Source organism: Bos javanicus, chromosome 5, assembly GCF_032452875.1.
Source record: "Bos javanicus breed banteng chromosome 5, ARS-OSU_banteng_1.0, whole genome shotgun sequence".
In the NCBI taxonomy this organism is placed as follows: Eukaryota; Metazoa; Chordata; class Mammalia; order Artiodactyla; family Bovidae; genus Bos; species Bos javanicus.
Window position 1 is genome coordinate 83697249 of NC_083872.1, and position 19811 is coordinate 83717059.

At 39.6% G+C, this 19811-nt stretch overlaps 1 protein-coding gene across 2 annotated transcripts in view; it reads left to right on the plus strand.

The window, feature by feature from the left end:
* The window catches only part of ITPR2 (inositol 1,4,5-trisphosphate receptor type 2), a 588791-nt gene that overhangs the window by 190191 nt on the left and 378789 nt on the right, over window positions 1–19811 (plus strand). For both annotated transcript variants that reach the window (XM_061417573.1, XM_061417572.1), the window contains exons 16-21: window positions 3319–3491; window positions 4387–4506; window positions 4624–4809; window positions 5912–6163; window positions 7962–8106; window positions 9913–10063. In XM_061417573.1, the coding sequence (XP_061273557.1) occupies window positions 3319–3491; window positions 4387–4506; window positions 4624–4809; window positions 5912–6163; window positions 7962–8106; window positions 9913–10063 (1027 nt within the window). The remainder of the gene's footprint in view (window positions 1–3318; window positions 3492–4386; window positions 4507–4623; window positions 4810–5911; window positions 6164–7961; window positions 8107–9912; window positions 10064–19811) is intronic.

Sequence of the window (19811 nt, forward strand, 5' to 3'; positions counted from 1 at the left end):
CCAGGGATATAGCTTAAAGTTGCCAACTCATGTAGAATTTCATCTCATTTTTGTCTTAAAATATAATATAATATACAGTGGGCTCAGTAATATATGTCTGCTTAATACAAAATTGTTTTCAATTAATTAGCATTTGGTAAGTTAGTGTCCCATGTTTCTCTTACATAGTTGGAGAGATGAGTGCATAGTCAGGAAACTTCGGTGATGAGTTTAGTCCATCTGGAAGGATGGTTGTGGGAGTGAGCTGGAAAGGCATGTGGGCTGAGCTGTGGAGGGCTGAGGATGTCTGACCTGGAGGCTGGATGCTATTTGGGAATCAGTTCAATTCAGTCGCTCAGTCGTGTCTGAGTCTTTGTGACCCCACAGACTGCAGCACACCAGGCCTCCCTGTCCATCACCAACTCCGGGAATTTACTCAAACTCATGTTCATCGAGCTGGTGATGCCATCCAACCATCTCAAACTCTGTCATCCCTTCCTCCATCCACCTTGAATCTTTCCCATCATCAAGATCTTTTCAAATGAGTCAGTTTTTCACATCAGGTGGCCAAAGTATTGGAGTTTCAGCTTTAACATGAGTCCTTCCAGTGAATATTCAGGACTGATTTCCTTTAGGATGGACTGGTTGGATCTCCTTGCAGTGCAAGGGACTCTCAAGAATCTTCTCCAATACTACAGTTCAAAAGCGTCAATTCTTTGGTGCTCAGCAAAGTAATCTCTGCTTTTTAATATGCTGTTTAGGTTGCTCATAACTTTTCTTCCAAGGAGTAAGCATCTTTTAATTTCATGGCTGCAGTCACCATCTGCAGTGATTTTGGAGCCCCCCAAAATAAAGTCTGTCACTGTTTGCACTGTTTCCCATCTATTTGGCATGAAGTGATGGGAAAAGATGCCATGATCTTAGTTTTCTGAATGTTGAACTTTAAGCCAACTTTTCACTCTCCTCTTTCACTTTCATCAAGAGGTTCTTTAGTGTTTTTTTTTTTTTTTTTTCACTTTCTGCCATAAGGGTGGTGTCATCTGCATATCTGAGGTTGTTGATATTTCTCCCGGTAATCTTGATTCCAGCTTGTGCTTCTTCCAGCCCAGAATTTCTCATGATGTACTCTGCTTGTAAGTTAAATAAGCAGGGTGACAATATATAGCCTTGACGTATTCCTTTTCCTATTTGGAACCAGTCTGTTGTTCCATGTCCAGTTCTAACTGTTGCTTCCTGACCTGCATACAGATTTCTCAGGGAGTACATCAGGTGGTCTGGTATTCCCATCTCTTGAAGAATTTTCCACAGTTTGTTGTGATACATACAGTCAAAGGCTTCGGCATAGTCAATAAAGCAGAAGTAGATGTTTTTTTCTGGAACTCTCTTGCTTTTTCTGTGAACCAGTGGATATTGGCAATTTGATCTCTGGTTGCTCTGCCTTTTCTAAATCCAGCTTGAATATCTGGAAGTTCACAGTTCACGTACTGTTGAAGCCTGGCTTGAAGAATTTTGAGCATTACTTTGCCAGTGTGTGAGATGAGTACAATTGTGCGGTAGTTTGAGCATTCTTTGGCATTGCTTTTGTTTGGGATTGGAATGAAAACTGATCTTTTCCAGTCCTGTGGCCACTGCTGAGTTTTCCAAATTTGCTGACATATTGAGTGCATCATCTTTTAGGATTTGAAATAGCTCAACTGTAATTCCATCACCTCTACTAGCTAAGACCCACTTGACTTCACATTCCAGGATGTCTGGTTCTAGGTGAGTGATCACACCTTCATGGTTATCTGGGTCATGAAGATCTTTATTTGTATAGTTCTTCTGTGTGTTCTTGCCACCTCTTCTTAATATCTTCTGCTTCTGTTAGGTCCATACCTTTTCTATCCTTTATTGTGCCCATCTTTGTATGAAATGTTCTCTTAGTATCAGTAAGTTTTACTTAAATCAAGAACACATTCTAGTCAGTAAATTTTCCCAGCATAGAAAACATCCCCAAGGAGAATCCCCAAGAAACTGAAGTGAACACTTTGGACTGTGGAGAAGGTTAAGCTTACCAGTTCTGAGATGTGGCTTGGAATAGAGAGGCAGGCTAGTGGGAAGGAGAAGCAGCAGGTAGAATCATACATGGGGGAAACGCCCCGGTGGCTCTCTCTTGCTCTAAGATTGGACCTTTCTGTTTCACATGGCTCTCCAGGACCTCAGCTCCCATGTCAGCTCTTGTTTTCTCCTCACTGACGACTTTCCTGCTGCAACGGGCACTCTGTGATTACAGAACTCAGAAGACTGGGTTCCACCACCACGGAACCTTCCACTTGCTACTCCCATTGCTTCGATGACTTCTCTCCCCATGATTGCCTCATTTTTAAAAAAAATCATTTCCATTATTTCATCATTTTCATCATTTCTATCCCAGGTCAAATGTCACCTTTTCAGCACCTACCCCATCTAAATTTGTCAGCTTTTCCCATGCTTCTGCTTGTTTCATTTCACTTATCAATACCTAAAACGATGACTGCCCTTTATCACTAGGACGTGAGCTCCATGGGAGCTTGTCTGTCTTGTTTACTGCCATACCCCTAGCTCTCAGTTCTGTAACATGTGTTTGCTAAAAACAAGCACATCCTCTTATATAACCATACTATACAGCTGGAATGGCCTTCCAGAAATATCTATTGGATGAATCGGTGTGAGCAATAAAGTGATTAATCATATTACCTTACTGGACTTTTTTTCCTGTTTACCTTTTTATTTGTGAGTTTTTTCACTGATTTTTTTTTAAAGATGAAAAGTGCTAGGTAATTTTATCATCATTTTAAAAAGAAGATTTAATAGATCATTGTAGTATGTGTAAAAAAAAAGAAATAGCCTAGGTTCACCTGGGATCTTCATATAACAGTATGAAGCTCGTGCTTCATGAACAAAATGTCAGAGGGTCATTTTCCTTTCTGTAATTATGCCAAAATCCTGGGTTATGACTTTTAGTGAGTGTTTGAAGAGGGCCATCTGTTATACTGGTGAGATACTTAGTTATCATGTCATAAAAAATTGTGATTTTAATTAGGTTTATTTTTTTCTAATTTGTAAGTGTTAAGTACCATATTAAAAATTACTTCTAGACATGTAATTTTCTGTTATAATTAAAATGAGGTCTATATTAATATATTGGCAATTCCTTCCTCAAAAATTCTATTTATTTAAGAATTACTTATTTGCTTTTCTTTGGACAAATTTTTAGTGCATTTCTCTTATGAATAAATTAATCATTGTTGCTGACCCTAATAGAACCTGTTATTTCTAAGCTGTTTGGCAGCGCATTCTGACAGTCCTTCTCCTTTGCAGGAATACATTGCTAAGAATTTCTGTGTCATGCAGTCCCAGATTGGCTATGATATTTTGGCAGAAGATACCATCACAGCTTTGTTGCACAACAACAGAAAACTACTAGAGAAACACATTACAGCAAAAGAAATAGAAACATTTGTTAGTTTACTCAGGAGAAATCGAGAGCCAAGGTTTGAAGTAGTTCATGCAGTCTTTTCTTGTGGGGATTATGGCTTATTGCTGTATTTTCAGAACTTTTGTACAGTTAGAATTCTTTCATGGACAAAACAATGTTGGACTTATTGCTATGATAATTATGTATCATCGTGAGTTATTATCTCATAGGACATCAAAGCCCTTTATAGATAATGTATTTAAATGTGGTTGATTTTCACTCTGATAACTTGTGTTTTTATAGTTCACCATAGTTTTTTAGAATATGTTCATATATATATTAATACACTGTTTCATTTAAATCCTTGCACATTCTCCTGAAGTACACTGGTCATGAAATATTATCCATATATTAGAGATGCGAAAATAGAAGCCTACAAACCAACTAGAAAGAGAAGTTAGGGTTTCTGACTCCATGGCAAGTCGCCTTTCTCTTATACCATGCTGCCTTATGTGGGAGAAATGATTGCAGAGAAGTCAAGCAGCTTGACAAAATCTTCTTAATTAGCATGGCAAGTAAGTGTTAGAAGATAGAATTAGGCCTCTGACTTGACCAGACCGAATTCATGTGCTGTCTGGCTGTTTTACTGAGTACAGCGTTAACTTTGATCTGGCTTTGTTTTGATACTGTACATATAACAAGTCACAGTGCTGTGGGATGAATATCAGCAAATAAGTAGAAGCAAGCTTATATCATTTTTGGAAACAAGATTTGTACTAAATACAAATAATTGGACATTTAATTTGTCTCTAATGATGCAGTAGGTAAGCAACACATTAGAAAACTGTTGCATGGAAATAATATTAAAAATATATCTAGACAGTTTCATTATATCCCAAAGTATATTATGGGTGGTGATTTTATAAGATGCTTTTTGCTAATGTTCAATTTAATTTTTTTTCTCTTGTCAGGTTTTTGGATTATTTATCAGATCTGTGTGTGTCTAATACCACCGCGATACCCGTAACTCAAGAACTCATCTGCAAATTTATGTTGAGCCCGGGCAATGCAGACATTCTCATTCAAACCAAGTAAGCCCAAATGATGGAGGCATCCTTTAATGTTCATTATTTGTAAGCAGGACAGTTCCTTGTCTTGTTTCTGAATGAACTTTTTCATAGATTTTTGTGTGTGTTATTTATTTCAAGACTGGTCTCAATGCAAGGAGACAACCCCATGGAGAGTGCCATCCTTTCAGATGACATTGATGAGGAAGAAGTTTGGCTCTACTGGATTGACAGCAACAAGGAACCTCATGGCAAAGCCATCAGGCACCTTGCCCAGGAGGCAAAGGAGGGCACCAAGGCTGATTTGGAAGTCCTTACCTATTACAGGTTAAGTATCATGGAGAACCATAATTCTCAGTCTCACATATTGAGAGGTGATTCTCAGAAATCTGTAAATCTGTGAAGTCAGATGTATGTGAAGAAACTTAAGAAGTTATATCAGAACTAAGGTAGCTGAAATACTTAGTATTATTTAAAATATTCACAATAAATGTAAACATCTGTGTTTTCTACATATATCACTTGCTATTTTCTCATTTTCTCCTAGTTTGGAACTGTTGTGCAGCAATGGAGTTTTTCCTCTTGTTGATTGGTGTGGGTGCAGATAATTGAGTTGAGAGGGAGATAGAACTGGGGCTAGGGAAACTGATTTGGTTGTAGAGGTGGCCTCAGAGAAGGTTAGCCAGTAGTTATGTATATACTGCTTATGGTCATGTAGAGACCTAGGACTTTGGACAAACTGGTGTCTATAGTTGTAAAAGTTCAGTGGTGGCATATAGTAGTTGAAGTTTCAGTGGTGGTTGATGTAGTCAGTATAGTGAGAGCAAGAACCGAGTTGGTGTTTTTTGAGTCTAAGGCATGGAAACCCAAAGCAGAAACCAAGACTGGGCCTAAATCACAAAATCTGAGAAAGACAGAGAATTCCTTGTGTCCCCTGGTCTCTACAGCTACAGAATCAAAGGCTACTTTCTGTATCTTGGCGGCTGATGAGTCAAAGTGTACTGATGCCATTTGGACTGCTCACTTGAATAATCATTGATCATTTGGGGACTAAGTCTGCACTTGGAATGTAGACATGAGAGCCTGGAACTGAGTGAGCCTGGGCAAGGCAGAAGAGATGGTTTCACGAGAGCTGTTATCCGTAGCCTTTGGGCTTAGTGTATTTGTAATCCTAGGAAACCAAGAACCTAGAGCCTGATGGCAGTCTCCACCAGAAACTTGTTGCTAGAACAAGTGAGAGAAATTGCAACTGCATGGCCAAAGAAGTGACCTCATCTACGTGCCATTCAATCACTTAACCCACTACCACAATGTCCAGTATCACATACACTTGGAAATATTAGAAACATAAAAGTAGATGTGGATTGATACTAATACATAGACTTTATCCAGATAAGACAAATAATGTAATACATTTACTGTTTTTAAGGTACCAGCTAAATCTCTTTGCAAGAATGTGCTTGGATCGCCAGTATCTGGCCATAAACCAGATTTCTACACAGCTCTCTGTTGATTTGATCCTGCGATGTATGTCAGATGAGAGCCTGCCTTTTGACCTCCGAGCATCCTTTTGTCGCCTCATGCTCCACATGCATGTTGACCGGGATCCCCAGGAGTCCGTAGTGCCTGTTCGCTATGCCCGGCTCTGGACAGAAATCCCCACGAAGATCACAATTCATGAGTATGTTTGGGAGCATTTCTCGATGACTTTAAATTCAGCTGATGAACTCAAAATCAAATGTCTTCAATTTCTTAAAAAATTTATTTTATTGAAGTATGATGGTTGATTTACAATGTTGTATTAATTTCTACTATACAGAAAACTGATTCAGTTATACACACACACACACACACACACACACACACACATATATATATGTATTCTTTTTCATACTTTTTTCATATGGTTTGTCACAGGATATTGGATATCGTTCCCTGTACTATACAGTAGGATCTAGTTTTTTTTAATCCATTTTATATATAATAGTTTGCATCTGTTAATCCTAAACTCCTAATCCATCCCTCCCCCAAATGTCTTCAATTTTGAAATGGAATATAAGGAAAAGCATTTCTGTGTTCAAATTTGGCTTCTTTAACCTTCCAAATGCAAATGAGATACTCTTTTTGGAAAGTAAAATGACAGCTTTTGATAATAGAAATGTTATTCTGGAAACCAGTAAACACAAAACGTGTTAATAATAGGAGCAAAAATTTGTTAAGTCTTTAATATTATGGTAGACTTTGATTTAAGTGCTTTACATGTAGTAACTCATTTCAAAACAGGCCCATTTTACAGATGTTCAGCTCAGTTCAGTCGCTCAGTCGTGTCCGACTCTTTGCGACTCCGTGAATCGTAGCACACCAGGCCTCCCTGTCCATCACCAACTCCCGGAGTTCACTCAGACTCACGTCCATCGAGTCAGTGATGCCATCCAGCCATCTCTTCCTCTGTCGTCCCCTTCTCCTCCTGCCCCTAATCCCTCCCAGCATCAGAGTCTTTTCCAATGAGTCAACTCTTCGCATGAGGTGGCCAAAGTACTGGAGTTTCAGCTTTAGCATCATTCCTTCCAAAGAAATGCCAGGGCTGATCTCCTTCAGAATGGACTGGTTGGATGGGACTCACAAGAGTCTTCTTCAACACCACAGTTCAAAAGCATCAATTCTTCGGCACTCAGCTTTCTTCACAGTCCAACTCTCACATCTATACATGACCACTGGAAGAACCACAGCCTTGACTAGACAGACCTTTGTTGGCAAAGTAATGTCTCTGCTTTTCAACATGCTATCTATGTTGGTCATAATTTTCCTTCCAAGGAGTAAGTGTCTTCTAATTTCATGGCTGCAATCACCATCTGCAGTGATTTTGGTGCCCCAAAAATAAAGTCTGACACTGTTTACACTGTTTCCCCATCTATTTCCCATGAAGTGATGGGACCAGATGCCATGATCTTCGTTTTCTGAATGTTGAACTTCAAGCCAACTTTTTCACTCTCCTCTTTCACTTTCATCAAGAGGCTTTTTAGTTCCTCTTCACTTTCTGCCATAAGGGTGGTGTCATCTGCATATCTGAGGTTATTGATATTTCTCTCGGCAGTCTTGATTCCAGCTTGTGCTTCTTCCAGCCCAGCGTTTCTCATGATGTACTCTGCATATAAGTTAAATAAGCAGAGTGACAATATACAGCCTTGACGTACTCCTTTTCCTATTTGGAACCAGTCTGTTGTTCCATGTCCAGTTCTAACTGTTGCTTCCTGACCTGTATATAGGTTTCTCAAGAGGCAGGTCAGGTGGTCTGGTATTCCCATCTCTTTCAGAATTTTCTACAGTTTATTGTGATCCACACAGTCAGAGGACACAGCATCTAGAAAGGTTGATTAATTTAACCAAACTTAGAAATCAGGAGGTTTAAGTATATATATTTTACAATTTAAATGACTACAATCAATTTAACTTCCTTCAAATTCTTTCTGTGTTCCCAGATATGATTCTATAACAGACTCTTCCAGAAATGATATGAAGAGGAAATTTGCACTGACAATGGAATTTGTTGAAGAATACTTGAAAGAAGTTGTAAATCAGCCTTTTCCTTTTGGAGATAAAGAAAAAAACAAACTGACATTTGAGGTAATTTCTTTTAAACAATCTGTAAAGTTATTCACTTTACACTGTCTAAAATTAGGTACATTGAACATCAAAGATTTTTTTCCCTCTAATACTTAGGATGTTTTGATAATTCGGTAGTTAAATTCCTGAAGGTATGATTTCCTCTGCCATTGACTAAAAGATAGATTTGATACTTTAATTATACCTGATATACAAAATATTTTATTTATAATTATGTTATATACTTTTTTCTTTGATTTTTTGATTTATTTGTGTAAACTTTATTGCATTTAATGGACAGAGAGTTTTGCATATTTATAATATATTTTGCATACATTAAAAAAAAATCTCCATTAAAGTGATGTTTTTAGCCTCATTAAACTAAATTGAAATTATAATATCACTTTGAGTGGATAGTGACAAAACTAGAGAGAAGATGCCATACCTGATACCTGGGGTATTAGGTACCTACTGCTGATGTGTAACAGATCACCCCCAAACCTAGCAGCCCAAAGCAACAAGCATGATTATCTCATGTTCTGTGGATCAGAAATCTGGTGGTTCTGGATCAGGGTCCCTCAGGAGGTGGTAAATCAAGCTGTTGCTGGGGTTACCGTCATCCGGGGTTAGATGATCTGCTTCTACGTTCACTTGTGTGGTTGTACTTCCTTGCTGGCTGTTGTCTGGACACCTCATTCTTCTTGCCATGTGGGCCTTTCCATAGGCTGCCTCAGTGTCCTCACAGCCTGGTGCCTCGCTTCCCCTGGGGTAACTATTTGAAAGAGAGAAAGGGCCCAAGATGGAAGTTGCAGTCTTCTGTAACCTGAGGTTAGAAGTGTCTTGTCATCATTCTGCTGTATTTTGTTGGTGACACCGACTAAGCCCGGGGCAGTGTGGAAGGAGACCCTACGCTGGGGACCATTTTGGAAGCTGGCTGCCATGCCTAGTATATCCTGTAGCATCCAGAAGACCACAAAGTGGCATAAGGAACATGTGTTTGTAGACAAATTTCATGGATAATATTCAGTTGTTAAAGTAATTCATTAATGTGACTGTTTATTCAGTGATGTCCTACTGACTAATAACTTAATATTTAAGCAAGAGGTCAATCATTCTAATGTAAACTTCATTTAACCACCCTGATACATCTAAAATCTGTCTTCTTGCTTCCCGTGTGGACTGTTCACCAGATACCTCATATTCCTGTCACATGGCCTGTGATGGGGTTGATGAACTGGTCTTATTTGGATTTAATTCTAAACTTGATTAAATCAGAGTTCAGTGGTTACTTCTGCAGGTATTAAATTCCTAGGTATTAATGAATTAGAGAGAACTGCTGAAGGATATATTTCCTGTTGATTAGATAGAATTATTTTTAAAATTTTTGAAGTATAGTTGATTTATAATATTATATGAGTTTCAGGTATACAACAGAATGAGTCAATATTTTTGTAGATTATACTCCACTGAAAGTTATTACAAAATAATGGCCATATTCCCCTGTGCTGTAAAGTATATCATTTTTGCTTATGTATTTTATACATAATGGCTTGTACCTCTCAGTTTCCTATACCTATATTGCTCCTCTGCCCACTGGTAAGCACTAGTTTGTTCTCCATATTTAGGAGGGGTTCTTTAAAATCTACCTTTCTATTAAATCAGACCAGCTGAAATTAAAAAAAAAAAAAAAAGAATTAGACATAAAAAAAAGAAAAAGACATAATTAGACATGTCTGCACAAATTTAGATAATAAAAATTCAGTGCTTATTTTTGTTCCTAATGTTTTTCTTTTCTTTTCTACCCTTTTTCTTCTTTTTCTAAATTAGGTGGTTCACTTGGCTCGGAATCTTATATACTTTGGATTTTACAGTTTCAGTGAATTGTTACGGCTAACAAGGACTCTTCTGGCTATCTTAGATATTGTCCAGGCCCCCATGTCATCGTATTTTGAAAGATTAAGCAAATTTCAAGATGGAGGTAAGAACTTTGGAGAACAGTTATAAGGTTTTGGTATTACTTTGAGGTGAGATAAAGAACAAATCTGTTGAGAGTGGTTGTGAACATGTACCTGGTAATATATATGTGCAAGTGGACCTTCATCCTGATAGGACTGAATGCCAAGAGGCTAGAAGTGCTAACATGCTTCTCTTTTTAATGAAAAACTTTAAAAGACAACTTCATAAGATCAAGGAATTCCATCATGCTATGGTCAGTTCACGAGTGAAAATATTACGTGTTAAAAAATAAACACTTGTGGCTTCACTGGTGGTCCAGAGGCTAAGACTCCATATTCCCAGTGCAAGGGGCCCAGATTTGATCCCTGGTAGGGGAACTAGCACCCCACTCCAGTACTCTTGCCTGGAAAATCCCATGGACAGAGGAGCCTGGTGGGCTGCAGTCCATGGGGTCGCTAAAAGTCAGACACGACTGAGCGACTTGACTTTCACTTTTCACTGTCATGCATTGGAGAAGGAAATGGCAACCCACTCCAGTGTTCTTGCCTGGAGAATCCCAGGGACGGCGGAGCCTGCTGGGCTGCCATCTATGGGGTCGCACAGAGTTGGATACGACTGAAGCGACTTAGCAGCAGCAGCAGCAGCAGCAGGGAACTAGATCCTGTATGCTGCAACTAAGAGTTCGCATGCCACAGCTGGAGGAACCCTATACTGCAACAAAGACCGAAGATGTCGAGAGCTGCAACTAAGAGCCGGTGCAGCCAAATTGAAAAAAAAAAATTAATATTTGAGATCATCCTGGTGTGTGTCATGTGCTGGCTACCCTTCATAGCAGGGCAATAGAAAAATGCAGAGAATGGGTACATGCAGGGTCACGCCAAAGAGGCAATGGGTGCAAAGCCATTACAGAGGCAGTACAGTACAGTGGGCAAGAGAGCATGTGCTTTTGAGTCAGAGTGCCTATGTACCAGAGAAGGCAGTGGCACCCCACTCCAGTACTCTTGCCTGGAAAATCCCATGGATGGAGGAGCCTGGTAGGCTGCAGTCCATGGGGTCGAGAAGAGTTGGATACGACTGAGTGACCTGACTTTCACTTTTCACTTCCATGCATTGGAGAAGGAAATGGCAACCCACTCCAGTGTTCTTGCCTGGAGAATCCCAGGGATGGGGGAGCCTGGTGGGCTGCCGTCTATGGGGTCGCACAGAGTCGGACACGACTGAAGCAACCTGGCGGCAGCAGCAGCAGCAGCAGCAGCATATGTTCCAATTCTGGATTGACCACTTTTTATTAATTTAGGCAAGGTACTTCTCCTCTCTAAGAGTTTCTTTTCTATTTGAGATATGGTGATAAGGTCAGTTTTCATTCCAATCCCAAAGAAAGGCAGTGCCAAAGAATGCTCAAACTACCCCACAATTGCACTCATCTCACACACTAGTAAAGTAACGCTTAAAATTCTCCAAGCCAGGCTTCAGCAATACGTGAACTGTGAACTTCCAGATGTTCAAGCTGGTTTTAGAAAAGGCAGAGGAACCAGAGATCAAATTGCCAACATCCGCTGGACCATCAAAAAAGCAAAAGAGTTCCAGAAAAACATCTATTTCTGCTTAATTGACTATGCCAAAGCCTTTGACTGTGTGGATAATGATAAACTGTGGAAAATTCTGAAAGAGATGGGCATACCAGACCACCTGACTTGCCTCTTGAGAAATTTGTATGCAGGTCAGGAAGCAACAGTTAGAACTGGACATGGAACAACAGACTGGTTCCAAATAAGAAAAGGTGTACATCAAGGCTGTATATTGTCACCCTGCTTATTTAATTTATATGCAGAGTACATCATGAGAAATGCTGGGCTGGAAGAAGCACAAGCTGGAATCAAGATTGCCGGGAGAAATATCAATAACCTCAGATATGCAGATGACACCACCCTTATGGCAGAAAGTGAAGAGGAACTAAAGAGCCTCTTGATGAAGGTGAAAAAGGAGAGTGAAAAAGATGGCTTAAAACTCAACATTCAGAAAATGAAGATCATGGCATCTGGTCCCATCACTTCATGGGAAATAGATGGGGAAACAGTGGAAACAGTGTCAGACTTTATTTTTCTGGGCTCCAAAATCACTACAGATGGTGACTGCAGCCATGAAATTAAAAGACGCTTACTCCTTTGAAGGAAAGTTATGACCAAACTAGACAGCATATTGAAAAGCAGAGACATTACTTTGCCAACAAAGGTCCATCTAGTCAAGGCTATGGTTTTTCCAGTGGTCATGTATGGATGTGATAGTTGGATTATAAAGAGAGCTGAGCTCAGAAGAATTGATGCTTTTGAACTGTGGTGTTGGAGAAGACTCTTGTGAGTCCCTTGGACTTCAAGGAGATCCAACCAGTCCATCCTAAAGGCAATCAGTCCTGAATTATTCATTGGAAGGACTGATGCTGAAGCTAAAACTCCATTACTTTGGCCAAAATGCAAAGAGCTGACTCATTTGAAAGGACCCTGATGCTGGGAAAGATTGAGGGCAAGATGAGAAGGGGAAGACAGAGGATGAGATGGTTGGATGGCATCACTGACTCCGTGGACATGTGTTTGGGTGAACTCCGGGAGTTGGAGATGGACAGGGAGGCCTGGCGTGCTGCGGTTCATGGGGTTGCAAAGAGTCAGACATGACTGAGTGATTGAACTGAACTGAACTGAATGATAGAAACCTCATGGTTTCCTTGTGAGAATTAAGTGAATGTATACAACATATTGAAAGCACTTATAACAGTGCATGCCTCATAATTCGATAGTTTGTTTCAGATGGTGATTGTCTTCAGGTTGGATGCCCTGAAAATAGCCTGTGGTATAGAATTGTTTGCAGAATGTATATTGAAGAGTGCATTTGGATAAATTACCTGTAAGGAAGTGGGGAAGGTAGGATTGGCATTTAGGATATACACCTGTAAGGAAGTGGAGAAGCCGAGCCACAGTGTGGTTACAATTGAGGTCTTTGCCAATCCTACAGGGATCTCTGGAGCTGCGATGGTCCCTCACAGTGGTCACAAATTAAGGCAGAGAGCCTAGGCTTTTGTCCTCATATTAGCCAGCACTGATTGCTGGCTTCATCATAGAGAGGATGCGCAGCCTTCAATAAGGCAGTTCCTTTTGGACGGTGGTCTCTCTTAGTGAGAAGCATGGGTACGAGAAGGCAGCAGCCATGACTGGCCAGCAACTGAGGAAATAGATACCTCAGCTCTGAATAGGTGATGAGTGTGAGGCACAATGTATCCACTACAGTATCCACTAAGGATTAAACAGTGAAGCCAGAAATCTGACTTCAAATATAGAGAAGAAATATCTGACAGAGAATAATAAAGTAGCTGAAGTAATTAATTGCTGCAGCTTAAACCTCAGTTCCTTCTACATCTGCCAAAAATGTGTACATGTCAATAAGAAGCAAATGAAACTTTATATATCCCTCAGCCTCAGCCGAACTAGAAGACACAGGACAGTACGAAGTTATTGTAAGTAGAAAAATGACGTCAGTTTTTAGTGGCGGTGCCTCATTATTCCCACTGAGAGCTTATGTGGATAGTTAGGGGGTTCTATCCCTAGGGAAAAACCATGTCAAAGAGACTGTGTAAAAATCATCTATAGAAGGAATTCCCTGGCGGTTCTGGTGGTTACAACTCTACACCTTCCACTGTGGTGGGGAGGGAGGGTACTGATCCCTGGTCAGAGAACTAAGATCCTGAAAGCCGTGCGGTGCACCACACCCCCCGCCCCAAACTCCCCCCAAAAAGGAAATCACCCTTAGAAAGAGAAGGTCTAGCCTAAGGATGAAAAATGCTGAAAGAGAATCCAGAATCCAGATAGATAAGAACTCTGAATAAAGAGGAAGGAACTTGAAAGGACACAGGGAGCAGTTGTGGAAAACTAGAGGTGAACAGGTTAAAAGTAAGACAGAGGCGCCCTTTGGACTCTTGTTGGTGAAAGGGAAAAGAAACAAGGTGGGGAAATCTGGAATACCATAACATAAAATAAAATGGAAGAAAACTGTTTCTCTCCAGCCTCCCAACAAAGGCCAACCTTTAAAGAAACTGCATTACATGACTCGGACAGGAGAGGGTGCCCTTGAGCTAAAGATCATGTAAATCAGCCCACGTCACCTTGTCCATGAAATGCAGCTGCTAAGTCAGAGATGTAGTCAATTGTCATCTGTATGAAAGGACTATAAGATCAAAACAGAATGGAGAATCAAAACATTTCAGTTGATGGAAATTTCTCTCTGAACATCAACTGTGAAAGAGAAGAGAATTCCAACACGATACTTTCAACTGAGTTAAATACCTTCAAATATGAAAACATAAACATATGATAAACACCTTGAATCATAAATCCAAGAACTAAGGTTCAGATCAGATCAGATCAGATCAGTTGCTCAGTCGTGTCTGACTCTTTGTGACCCCATGAATTGCAGCACACCAGGCCTCCCTGTCCATCACCAACTCCCAGAGTTCACTCAGACTCATGTCCATCGAGTCAGTGATGCCATCCAGCCATCTCATCCTCTGTCGTCCCCTTCTCCTCCTGCCCCCAATCCCTCCCAGCATCAGAGTTTTTTCTAATGAGTCAACTCTTCCCATGAGGTGGCCAAAGTACTGGAGTTTCAGCTTTAGCATCATTCCTTTGGGGAAACAGTGGAAACAGTGTCAGACTTTATTTTTCTGGGCTCCAAAATCACTGCAGATGGTGATTGCAGCCATGAAATTAAAAGACGCTTACTCCTTGGAAGGAAAGTTATGACCAACCTAGATAGCATATTCAAAAGCAGAGACATTACTTTGCCAACAAAGGTCCGTCTAGTCAAGGCTATGGTTTTTCCTGTGGTCATGTATGGATGTGAGAGTTGGACTGTGAAGAAGGCTGAACACTGTAGAATTGATGCTTTTGAACTGTGGTGTTGGAGAAGACTCTTGAGAGTCCCTTGGACTGCAAGGAGATCCAACCAGTCCATTCTGAAGGAGATCAGCCCTGGGATTTCTTTGGAAGGAATGATGCTAAAGCTGAAACTCCAGTACTTTGGCCACCTCATGCGAAGAGTTGACTCATTGGAAAAGACTGTGATGCTGGGAGAGATTGGGGGCAGGAGGAGAAGGGGACGACAGAGGATGAGATGGCTGGATGGCATCACTGACTCGATGGACGTGAGTCTGAGTGAACTCCGGGAGTTGGTGATGGACAGGGAGGCCTGGCGTGCTGAGATTCATGGGGTTGCAAAGAGTCGGACACGACTGAGCGACTGATTTGATCTGAATGAACTTAGGGTGTAGTCATGGTAAGAAATAGGAATGTGAGAATCAGTGCACAAGAGACATTCAGAATAGCAGACTGAATATAATCACCTAAGGAGTGACTGTTGATTGGGAAGAAATGATGTCCAAAGATTGAATCATGGATGTGCCAACATTGAATAATGAGATAGCAGAGAAGCCAGCAAAAGAGACTGGGACAGAGTGCCAGCAAGTAAAGAGGAAGACCAGGAGACTACAATGTCTTAGAAGCCAAATAAAAAGTAATTTTAATTGTTTGTTGGCTTATATAATGTACTTCCTAGATAGCACCTGTTCATTGTGTAGTTTATGTGCTGAGTGGTTTTATGGGATTACCTTTCATGTAATGTGACTTGGGCTTAACCTTGTGTTATTCCATTAATGAAATATGAAACACCATAATTCTATTATAGTATAAAAAAGTAATTCATGATAGTTTTTATCAGCCAATTATAGTTTTCTAAGAAACTTTTTGTTGTGTTAGTAAGAAATACCTATATGTGTTCTACATGAACTGAGATTCAGAGGTCTTCCTTTTGAGACTCATGTGGTGTGTAGAATGGTGTCTCTTCATTAGGGAAACACATTTTCTTAATTTGTGGTAAGGGTTTGTGCATTTTGCCTAGATTTTTGAAATCTGAAACAATGTGTTTATCCCCCTATTTAGTAGTTAAGTATTCTAGAAATGTTATTCTAGTTCTTGGTGTATTAAAATTAATTTGCATTAAGGATGATAGTTTGATTTCTTCTCTTGATATTTGCAAATCAGAAGGTAAATTATTTCTTTTATGCATTCCTATTATTGGATACGTAATGTAAGCTGTAGGAAAATATAGTTTGTTGTTAAGCTTCTTTTGATAATAGTGACAATTTTACTTACTACACACAATACCTCTGAGAGAATTTATTATGATTAGCTTTCTTCATTTCTCTCAACTCAAAAAGTCCTTCTCAGGGAATTATTTTTGCTTTTAGTAACATTAACTGTTTATTTAATATCATTATCTTGCATACATATGGAAGGACAATGCTTTCATAGTGTGATGTGCTCAGTCACTTCAGTTGTGTCTGACTCTCTGCGACCTCATGGACTGTAGCCCATCAGGTTCCTCTGTCCATGGGATTTAATGAGCAAGAATACTGGAGTGTGTTGTCATTTCCTCCTCTAGGGGATCTTCCTGACTCAGGGATTGAACCCACGTCTCCTAGTTCTCCTGCATTGGCAGATGAGTTCTTTACCACTAGCAACACCTAGTTTAGATCTCTTTGGAGCTTATCTATATTTGTAAGACAAAAAAAGATACTAAACTTTTGTCAGTATTGCCTTGAGATACATTTGAAAAAGTGCATATGTGGCTTTCACTTACAGTACGTGAAATAAGAAAGAATGTACCTCACAGGGATACATCATTTGCTCATAAATGTTGCCAATATGCAAATATAATGGAATTGTGCCTGGAGTCCACAGTTTTGTAAAAGAAAATTTTTTTAAAGTACCAATATAGGAAAGCATAATCAGGGAGATTAATTAACTTGCCTAAGATTCATTAGTAAATTAGTAGCATTGCTAAGAATTAAAGTGCAAGATATTAGTCTTCTTATCCTTTGCAATGCTCCATTATTTATTAGTCTAATGAGCTAATACTTTAGAAAAATTCTTATTGAGGTTAGAATTGTGTTCCATAATTTTTTTAAAGTTAGCATTTCTGTAGGGACTCAGTCTTAAGTTAAGTAAACAAAATAGAGATTAAAGGTAATTTTTAAAATAAAAATAAAATCAGGACAAAGCAACATCGTGTGCTTCTAGGTGTGATGTCCTGAGAAGGGCACAGCATTTCCTATTTCAAATTTCTGATAAACATTCATCATCTCCATCTGATCATGAAGAAATATGAGGCAGATACAAATGGTGGGGTATTTTATAGAATAACTGGCTTGAATATTTCAAAAATGGCAGTGTTACAAAAGATGAAGGTTGAAAAACTTTCAGAATAAAAGAGATTAAAGAAATATGACAACTAAATAGAATATGTGGTATTGCATCAAGATAATTATTATCTACAGAAGACATTATTGACACAGTCGGTAAAATTTGAATATGGATTGTATATTAGGTTGTAGTGTTCTATCAGATTTTCTCATTTTTCTAATTATACTGTACTGTGGTTATGTAAGAGAATGTAGTTGTTTTTAGCAAATAGCTGAAGAATTGAGAGTTTAAAAGGTTATGATGTCTGGAACTAACTCTCAAATAGTGCAGGAAAGATTGTGTGTGTGTGTTTGTGTGTGTGAGAGAGAGAGAGAAGAACGAAAGAGAGGATGCAAATGTGGCAGAATTTGTGAATCTGATAAATTTGATCAGAGGGTATTATGGGAGTTCTTTGTACTATTCTTGCAACTCTTTTCATAAATTTGAGAGTATTTCAAAACAGAGAAGTTAATGACTTAGATAATTAGCCAAGTAGGAAAATGATTTATTATATGTAAGATGACACTTCAAACTTAACAGCATTATCCTGCAGCTTTTCTGGGAGCTGTGTTATTATAGCTGAATTCTATTAGGCTATAAATTCCTTAAAAAGTCTTCTTAGACTCTATAAATTCTTAGCAAAAGAAGCAAGAGAGAACACATTTCTGGAATTTCCAAAGGTGGAGACAGGATTGTCAGGCCTGGGAAAAATTCCTGTGGTACAGAGTGAGACTGAGGTTGATGCCAGAGAGGAAATCCCAGATTACGGGAAGTACCTGGGGAAAAAAAGGGTTGTTATTCTAAAGGAAAAGTCAGGGAGCCATAGAAGTGTTACCACATTACAGTACCCGGTGTAGCATCGGGTACAAGAGGTGTAGCATCCTCTTGTCTCTTTTATATTAGAATGATTTGGATTCTGTTTTCTTATTTTTAATGAAACTATTTTTCATTGGAAATCATTTGCAAAGCAGTTTTTTAAAAGTAGGAGACAATTTTTGTAAGCACGGTGACTAGACAAACCAGCTCTTTCAAGTAAGAGATAACAGATTTCTTTTTTCATAATGTGTCTGGAAAATTCTGTGCAATAGAAATATGTCTTTTTTTTTTTTTTTAATCCTTTTGATCTACTTACCACTTAGAAATTCTGCTCCAGCGCAGTTAGGGTTATACATTCAGAGACACGTGTCTCGTCATTGTTTGGCAGGTCAGACCCAGGGGAGCGGAAGAAGAGGCGTGTCGAGAAGGTGAAGGTTTCCGGTTCCGGATTTCCAGTCCTTGCTGGCCTCAGTGGCGCCTGTCTTAAATAGGGTGTGTGCACCGCACTCTTGTGTTTTTCTGGGAAATCCTGTAGGCTTAGATGCCAGTGATTAGTGTTTGAGGTGATGGAGTTGGCTGCCTTGTATTACAGACGTTTTCCTCTTCTGGGTCCCTGGTTACAGTTCAGCCCTTCTTATCGCTGGGAGTTGCCTTCTCCCTTGAGCTGGTCGGGGGTCTGAATCTAGCTCCCAGGCTGTGACAACGCACCATCACAGTGGCTTTTAGTTGGCATGCGCAGCAGCTTCGCATTTTGGTGCCCTAGAGGTGGTCCATTCAGAAAATTATGGAGGCATACTCACATGGAGACAGAGGGCTGGCGCTTCCCTGCCCTTTCCTGTGGTGAGGAAGAAGACTCATCTTCAGAACTATCAACTAGCAACCTTTTAGCCATTATGTACTCACTTAGGAAAAGAAATATTGTTTTCAAACAAATGTATTCTCTCCCAGCAGGCTATGTTGTTCATTCAGTTTGCTTTGCCTAATACCTATCATTTACTCTCAGTGGTTTAAAATGCACAGGCACCTTTCGGTGTAATTGATCTTTTGGGTCGAAGGATGATGTCAAACAGTGCTCTTCTTTGCCATGTCCAGAAGTTGAAAGCAAATCCTTAGACAGGCTGATAAACTGGGTATTTTCAGTATGCTTGTGAAAGTACAGTTCGTTTAAAAAATTATTCATCTCTCTTTCTGCTTGCTGAAGGATATACAGTCCAAAGATTGGTACTGCCACAGGCATGCCTGCTTTTAGTGTACTTAGCTTTACTGAGCTTTACAGGTAGTGCGTTTCTTTATAAATCGAAGGTTTGTGGCAACCTGGAGTCCAGCAAGTGCTGGAGCCATTTGCCCCACAGCAGTTGTCACTTTGACTCTCTGTGTCATATTTTGATAATTCTCCCAATACTTCAAAATTTTAAAATTATTAGTGTTTTTGTTGTGATAATCTGTGATCTTTGATGCTCTCTTGTAATTGTTTTGAGCCACTACTAGCTGTACCCATGTAAGCTGGCCAACTTAATCAATAAATGTTGTGTGTTCTAACTGCTCCACCAACTTGCCATTCCCCATCTCTCTTCCCCTCCGTGGGCCCTCCTTTTCCCCTGAGACACATAAATATTGAAATTAGGCCAAATTAACCATAAAGTGGCCTTTATGTGTTCAAGTGAATGTAGG